The sequence below is a fragment of the Hibiscus syriacus genome, unplaced genomic scaffold (genome assembly GCF_006381635.1).
Source record: "Hibiscus syriacus cultivar Baekdansim isolate YM2019G1 unplaced genomic scaffold, ASM638163v2 tig00111095_pilon, whole genome shotgun sequence".
Classification (NCBI taxonomy): domain Eukaryota; kingdom Viridiplantae; phylum Streptophyta; class Magnoliopsida; order Malvales; family Malvaceae; genus Hibiscus; species Hibiscus syriacus.
In genome coordinates this window covers 12,814,737-12,823,492 of record NW_024062980.1, presented here as the reverse complement: position 1 = coordinate 12,823,492, position 8,756 = coordinate 12,814,737, and the positions used below count along the sequence as shown (strand labels likewise).

The following is an 8,756-nucleotide window of genomic DNA, read 5'->3' as shown; positions in this document are numbered from 1 at the left end:
TGTTAACGAACAATTTCCATCTGTATATGGACCTTTTTGCTTAAAAGTAAAATATTGAGGACCAAAATACTCCAAAAAAGAATAGGGGCTAAAATAACTATTTTGATAAATGCTAGAGACTACTTTTGACATTATCTTTAGAGAAAATAACTTCAGTGACAAAAAATGCCTTATAATATACGATTTTAACCAACTTTTTTTGGATTTCCAAAATGACCAACTAAATCGCAATGCGATCGATAATTCGCAACGCGATCTCCGGTATCACAAATCAGTTTCCAGATTCGCAACGCGAACATCGACTATCGCAACGCGAACTTCGACTATCGCAATGCGATTTTCCAAATTCGTTGCAATAGTTGCGATTAATTCCATGTTCGTTGCGATAGTCGAAGTTCGCGTTGCGATTTATTCCAAGTTCGTTGCGATAGTCCAAAATCGCAACGACTGGTGGTATTGCATTTGTTTCTTAAGAATTTTCTCTAAAAAGATAGTATTCGCGCGGACGTGTCGAAGACACGTATTACCACGACCACGACCACGACCACGACACGACCCGAGACGAGACGGACGGCGGCGGCGGCGACGCGCGAGAGTCCCCCTTGTTCTCTATCACTCAACAATGAAGTGGGAAAGCCAAGCCTTAAATACCATTCCCAATAGTGTTTCCAATACTATGTGGGATTGAGCATTACCACCACTTGTTCCCAATACTATGTGGGATTGAGCCTTAAATAGTGATATTATTTGTGAATTATAGTTAATGACTTTTGTATTTGTATGAAAAGTATTTGTGGTTCGTTTAGTTTTCATGCAATTCTAATTTATTTTCAATTGATTGTAATTGCACGATAACAATTTTTTTTATTCTCGCGAGTGATGCAATTTTTTTGAATGTTTTGCTTAAAATTGCAATAATCGCGATTGATTGTAGATTGACTTTTAATTATGACATATTTAATCGTATAATACTAATACAATTGGTTGCTGATTCAGTTGTTTTTAGGTGCATGATTGTTAATTGTTTCCTGAATAATCACATAGTATTGGAAACAAGTGTTGGTAATGCTCAATCCCACATAGTATTGGAAACACTATTGGGAATGGTATTTAAGGCTTGGCTTTCCCACTTCCTTGTTGAGTGATAGAGAACAAGGGGGACTCTCGCGCGCCGCCGCCGTCGCCGTCCGTATCGTCTCGGGTTGTGGTCGTGGTCGTGGTCGTGGTAATACGTGTCTTCGACACGTCCGCGCGAATACTATCTTTTTAGAGAAAATTCTTAAGAAACAAATGCAATACCACCAGTCGTTGTGATTTTGGACTATCGCAACGAACTTGGAATAAATCGCAACGCGAACTTGGACTATCGCAACGAATTTGGAATAAATCGCAACGCGCAACGAATTTGGAATAAATTGCAACGCGAACTTCGACTATCGCAACGAACTTGGAATAAATCGCAACGCGAACTTCGACTATCGCAACGAACTTGGAATAAATCGCAACGCGAACTTGGACTATCGCAACGAATTTGGAATAAATCGCAACGCGAACTTGGACTATCGCAACAAATTTGGAATAAATCGCAACGCGAACTTCGACTATCGCTACGAACTTGGAATAAATCGCAACACGAACTACGACTATCGCAACGAACTTGGAATAAATCGCAACGCGAACTTGGACTATCGCAACGAATTTGGAATAAAACGCAACGCGAACTTCGACTATCGCAACGAACTTGGAATAAATCGCAACGAATTTGGAATAAATCGCAACGCGAACTTCGACTATCGCAACGCGAACTTGGACTATCGCAATGCGAATATGTAAATCGCAATGCGATAGTCGATGTTCGCGTTGCGAATCTGGAAACTGATTTGCGATACCGGAGATCGCGTTGCGAATTATCGATCGCATTGCGATTTAGTTGGTCATTTTGGCAAATCCAAAAAGAGTTGGTTAAAATCGTATATTATAAGACATTTTTGGTCACTGAGGTTATTTTCTCTTATCTTTATTAAATCATACCTAATGTTTAGTTTTGATTTAATTTTGGCCCTATTTTGGTAATTTATCCTTAAAATACAGGGTAAACTACTTCAATGGTCACTAATGTTTGGGTAAGTTTTCGTTTTCACCATTGATGATTCAAAAGTCACAAAACAGTCACCAATGTTATCGTTTGTTACAAATTGGTCACTTGCCGTTAACAGACGTGACGAAAAACACACGTGGACTGTTAACAGCCGTTAACAGGCTTACAGGATGGTATAATTACACAAATAGTCTGTGTTATTTATATATTCTTTCAATTTGATACTAATTTTAATAAATTAAAATAAATTTACCTACGAATTAGGAGGTGCCATGTGTCATTGGTTACACACCTGTCATAAAACATGTTATCATTTGATTAGAAGACTAAATTTATTTTAATTTATTTTTAATTTAATATATTTATTTCTACCAATCAGATATGGTTGAAAGAAAATAAAACAACAAAGAAGCTAGTGGGGGATTCAAACATAGGACCCTTGCGTGAAATAATGCACGCCAAATAATTAAGCGAAAGCAACCATTTGATATATTTTGGACAACAAATGGTATATATCTTGCATCTCAGTATGCAAATGCTTTACTCACAATTAATAATATGTTATATATCTTAAATTTTAAAATTATCTATTTATTTTTGTTTTAACTTATTAAATATTTTTATTTTTGTATTTATTTATTAAATATATTTTGTTTTTATTTTAATACAAAAATATATATTTTATCATTATCATCACTTAAAAATATATTTTTTAAATATCTTAACTTGAAATATATTTAAATATTTTATTATTAATTTAATATAAAAATATATATTTTACTCTAATTCTTATTTTAAAATAAAACATCTTTTATTATCATCTTAAATTTTAAAAATATATTAAAATATTATATATTTTAAATAAAAATAAGAGTAAAATATATATTTTTATATTAAATTAATAGTAAAATATTTAAATATATTTCAAATTAAGATATTTAAAAAATATATTTTTAAGCGATGATAAAGATAAAATATATATTTTTACATTAAGATAAATAAAATATATTTAATAAATTAATAAAAAATAAAAATATTCAATAAGTTAAATAAATAAAGAGATAATTTTAAAATTTAAGATATAACATATTATTAATTTTGAGTAAAACATTTACATACTAAGATACAATATATACCATTTGTTGTCCAAAATATGTCAAATGGTTGCTTTGGCTCAATGGTTTGGCTTGCAATACTTCACTCAAGGGTCCTATGTCTGAATCCCCACTGGCTTCTTTGTTGCTTTATTATCTTCCTACCAGAGGGTGACACGTGTCACCCTCTGATTGCTAGAAATAAATATATTAAATTAAAAATAAATTAAAATAATTTAAAATAAATTAAAATAAATTTAGTCTTCCAATCAAATGATAACATGTGCCATGACAGGTAACCAATAACACATGGCACCTCCTGATTCGTAGGTAAATTTATTAAAACTAGGATCAAATTTAAAGAATATATAAATAACATGGACTATATATGTAATTATACCATCCATGTAAGCCTGTTAACGTTTGTTAACAGTCTACGTGTGTTTTCTGTCACGCCTGTTAACGGAGAGTGACCAATTTGTAAAAAATGATAACGTTAGTGATCGATTTGTGACTTTTGAAACATCAGTGGTGAAAACGAAAACTTACCCAAACATTAGTGACTATTGGAGCAGTTTACCCTAAAATGTATTAGTGTTGCTGACATGTTACCCTAAGATAATACCACATCATCATTGAAAAAATTAAAAAATATCAAGTTTTGTTAAATTTTTAACTCGATATATAGCCAAAATGAAGCTAAAACATAAAGTAAGATATGATTTTGAAAAAAAAAGTTGGATGATCAAATAGAAATAAAAGTGATAGTTGAAGTAGTAAACATGCAGTTTACCAATTTCAGTATGTACTGCAACGACGTCGTAAGCGGGAACGCAATGCCACATATGTAAAAACCCGTTGACGTCGTTACCCAGAACTCCGAAGTTTGGAATCTTTGTCTCTGTTGGAAAATGGATGACAGTGTGCTTCTAAGAGAGTGGTTCGACCGAGTTGACTCAGGGAAAGCTGGAAGCATCACCGCTCCTCAACTCAAGGTTCCTTTTTCAATCCTCCTTTAAACTTTTTTTAAATAATAATTAAACTGCTTAATTCCCTTTGAATGTAAAATAACGATCAGAGCGCTTTCGCCATCGGTAATCTCAACTTCCCTCTTTCTGTCGTTCAACAAATGATCAGGTTCTCTCTCTTTTTTTTAGTTTCTCAATTTTTAGCTCTTTCTTATACCCTTTTTGTTGATTAATATTTTCCTATTTAATTTTGCAGGATGTATGATTTTGATAGAAATGGCACCATGAACTTTGAAGGTGAACTTTTCATCATTTAATAAATTTATATTTATTTCCAATTTCTGTTCTATTTGCTGACTTCTCTTTTGGTTAAGCATAGAATTTCTTGCTCTCAACAAGTTCCTCATCAAGGTTAGTACTTTCAGCATTTTAATTTTATCCTTTTCAATTATGATTCATACGGTTGATATTTTTCTTTCAATGTGATTGGCAGAACGGAATTCATAATAGGAAATATTATTCAATTACTCTGATTATCTGATTTAATGGTTTTTTCTACAGGTCCAGCAAGCCTTCTCCGACTTAGGGAGGTAATTTTTACACTCACACTCGAGTGAAAGTAACATATATTCTAGGATAAAATCATGTTAGGTAGATACTGCTTTTAGTGATTCAAGGGTTTAACCATTTGATGCTTGAGGCGACAACTTGTGGGGCAAACAAATGAAAATGACAATTTCTAAGTAAACAGAGCCTTATTCAGTTCCACTAATTCCAAACATTTATTTTAATGTAGCAGCAAGTTAAGACATGTGTGCACCTCCCATATACTATTTGCTTCAATCAGAACTAAAAACATACTTTATTGTTCACTTTACAGGAATCGTGGATTCCTTGTAATTGATGATGTTTACGAGGTATGTTCAAGCAAAGTGTGTTTTAAAACTTAATGCAACGCATCAAATCTGGCATCTTTAGACTTTGAATAGATGTTTCTTTTTCGTTTGTTTGGGACAAACTGATTTTTTCTGAGTTCAATTTGCTTCAGATTTTTTTTTATCTCCCTTTCACTTTTGCTTCTGTTGCCATTCCAGTTGTTCTGGTTATGATAACGAAACATTGTTACAGGCAATAAACAAAATCGGGTTCTCTTTGGATTCTCCCGCGTTCTACACAGCATGTGAGGTAAAGCTTATGTAATTAGACATGAAGTTACAAGTGGGAGGGTTATATTATGCAGCAGAACATGGTAATAAAGTTTCATCAGTTGACTCTGTGGCTTGCTTCTACTAGAATTTTAAGAATCTCACGTATAATATATTTCGTATATGTATATTTGTATATTGTATTCTTCATTTCTTGTATGTTCAAATGAGACTATTCGTTATATCGTCAGGAGCGAAGTTAAATTTTATGTTGGAGGGGCCGGGAATAAAGATCAAATTATGAGTTTTGGGGGCCAGCATTGATTTTTATTCATTTTTAGTAACAGAATAATAAAACATTAACTGTGTTTGGAAGAGCCAAGGGGCTCCAAGGCCCCTGCTTGCCCCCCTTTCGCTTCGCTCATTTATGGTGGATTCTTATTCTGTTTCTCATCCTCTTCCCGATTCCAGTCATACTCTTCCCACCACATGCATTGTTCTGTTCGGAAGCATTGTCAATTGAGCATTCTGCGATTTCCTAATTTTCTAGTTAAATGTGTATTAGGATTCCCCTTCCAAACCTAGTTCTAGATATCTAATTTTCATTAGTTGTTGTTTTAGTATGGATTTGGTGCCCATGGTTTTCTTATCAAAATTAATATTTCCCCATCTTGGTTTGCTTGGCATTAACTGAATTTAGTTATGCTTTTTACTGTATCTATGGATATCATGTCCATCCATTTTTATTTCCTTACTTTCTTGGCAGAGCTTTGATCAGAAGAAGAATGGGAGATTGCAGCTGGATGACTTCATATCGCTTTGTATATTTTTGCAGTCTGCTCGGTAAAGTATCTCTAACATCTGCTGAATTCGTGTTGACTTTTCAATGTCACGTGTGTGTCTTGCAGATCGAATTATATTAGTGTGTGAATTGTGCAAAAATGATACCCTCTTATGGTTTGCTGAGAACATCTGGGATTTCTTGTCAAATTTTTTATTGTAAAATGTATGCAATGCAGACATGATAAACACATGCTCACATACCATGCATATTGCAACGTACATGCTTGAATTCACTTCCTTTTAAGGTGCTTGACATGGAGTCTTCATATAATCATATTTGTATGTCAATTTCTCAGACTCGATATGTAAATCACTTTTTTTTTGCCTTCTCTCTGCGGATTGTTGTCGGTGCAGAAATATGTTTAATGCATTCGACACTGGGAAACAAGGCAGGGTTACTCTTGATCTGAACCAGTTTGTTTACTGCGGTAAGTACTCTCAATTTGAATGACATTTACCCTTCCTTTCAGATTACATGCTGTCTTTGCTCTTTAATAAATGAATAAACAGCCTAATATAACTCTGAACATAGGTATAGAGATTTGACTTTCCAATGATTTTCCAAGCATAAGAAAACACTTAAAACTTGAACATACCTGTGTCATACACATATCCATATTCAATACTCAAATCTGAGTCCAAGTATCAGAGAACAATAAGGTTAACTTGCTTGACCTTGAACTATAATTGTTTTTCTTTGGCATTTTCATACCATCCATTTAACGCTGTTTCTTTTATGGTAATTTTGATTTCAGCTGCCAGCTGTAGAATATGACATGGAGAACACCAGGTAAATTGGACTCGAGAAATAACTCTCTGAATTCAGATATGAAATGGATTTGATAATTTGATATCATGTTCTGTTTTGAAAAACGTATGCCGTTGATAGTGTGCGGATAAAACTAGTTGACAACGGTGGTTCATTTCAACTTTTTTCTTGTATATATCTTGTATGTGCGATGCGATGATGTTCTGAAAATTCAAATTAAATAAAAGGGCAGTGATGTCCAATGGAGAAGGACCGGATATGATGTTAGGGGTAAATTTTTTAACTTAAACCCAATGGTGCAAATGCTTCATCTGGCAATTCAAAACTATCAAAGCACCTTGCTTACATCTGCTACATTCAACACTCCCTTTTATTAACTTGTTGCAGGAAATGACCTCTCTCCCTCTCTAACACCATCCTTGCTCTCGTCCTACTGGATAAACTGTCTGGAACCTCCTCATTATAATCTGTGGCACATATCAAGAACAGAAAATGATCCATAAATATTTTTAATGTTTCAGGGTTGACACATATCAATAGAGCTGCAAAAAAATCCGAATATCCGATTTTGCACAAAAAATATCCGAAATCGGATTTGGGAATTGGATATTTTAAAACCGGATAATATAACCAGTTTGGGAAAAAATTGGACTACCGGTTTTTTTACCGGATTACAAACTGGTTTGAAAAAAATCGATTAAAAAACCGGTTTTTTATCCGAAAAAAATCGGTATGGGTTTAAAAAATTAGCCGTTAATATAGTCGTTGGGGGGGTTTGTGACCTTTTTTTTATAAAAAAAATTACCATTTTACCACCCTAAACATGTATAATTAGGTTGGAGATGTATTTGGTTAATTACAAATTTCTCAAATCTTATTACACAACACCTAAACATCTCTCAAATCTTATTTTTGTAATTTTTTGTTCATCATGGCTACAAGTAACACGGCTAAATCTTTCGTCGGGGGAAACCTTGAAGTCGTGAGAGTGATCGAACACACTCGAAACAAAGATATTTGGGATAACTACGATTTATGTGAGATGTCAAATGGCTCGAGGAGGGCACGTTGTAAACTTTGTCTAAAGTTGCTTGCATCGGAAGGAAACACAACGTTGAAGAACCATTTGACAAAATCATGCAAGGCACTTCGCTCAAGATCGGATCCAAGTCAATCGAATCTTACACCGCAAGGTGGTGTTTTTGTTTACGACAACGAAAAATTACGAGAAACGTTTACAAAAGCATTGTCGTTCGACCACTTTGATGATGAAGATTTCACGACAACAATTCAACAACTAATGCAACCACGTTATACTCAAGTAAGTCGTACTACCCTTAGAAGAGATGCTATAAAAATGTGGCGTACGCTGAGGGAAAAAATGATTTTAAGATTCCAAGAACACTGTTATGGTGTGTCGCTTACATGTGACGTTTGGAGTTACCCTCATAATACCGAAAATTATTTTTTAGCCGTTACGACACATTGGTTAGATCAAGATAATTGGCAAATGATGAAAATAACAATCGCGTTTGAATTATTCGGTGAGCCGCATACCGATGCTAATTTATTTACACTTTTAAAAAGGGTAATTTGTCTTTATAAATTAGAAAATAAAGTTTTTTCTATATCCTTTGATAATGCATCGAATAATACAAACGCAGTTCCAAGATTGAAAATATTACTTTCACCGATTTTAGACGGTGCATTTTTCATACTCGTTGCGTTGAACACATAATTAATTTATCTGTGCAAGCCGGTTTGGAGGTTATTAAACCGATTAGATTAGAATTTAAAGCAATGATAAAATCGGTTCTTTGTAACAACAACAAAAGACTA

General features: G+C 33.8%; 1 protein-coding gene across 1 annotated transcript; it reads left to right on the top strand.

Annotated features, from left to right (window-relative positions):
• Positions 1-4,082: 4,082 nt before the first annotated feature.
• Positions 4,083-7,170, top strand: LOC120152699 (sorcin-like). The gene is made up of 10 exons (XM_039164870.1): positions 4,083-4,187; positions 4,271-4,329; positions 4,417-4,457; positions 4,540-4,571; positions 4,722-4,750; positions 5,041-5,077; positions 5,289-5,345; positions 6,072-6,148; positions 6,503-6,576; positions 6,904-7,170. The coding sequence occupies exons 1-10, from the start codon at positions 4,104-4,106 to the stop codon at positions 6,921-6,923; spliced, it is 510 nt and encodes a 169-aa protein (XP_039020801.1). The 5' UTR covers positions 4,083-4,103; the 3' UTR covers positions 6,924-7,170.
• The last annotated feature ends 1,586 nt before the right edge of the window (positions 7,171-8,756 follow it).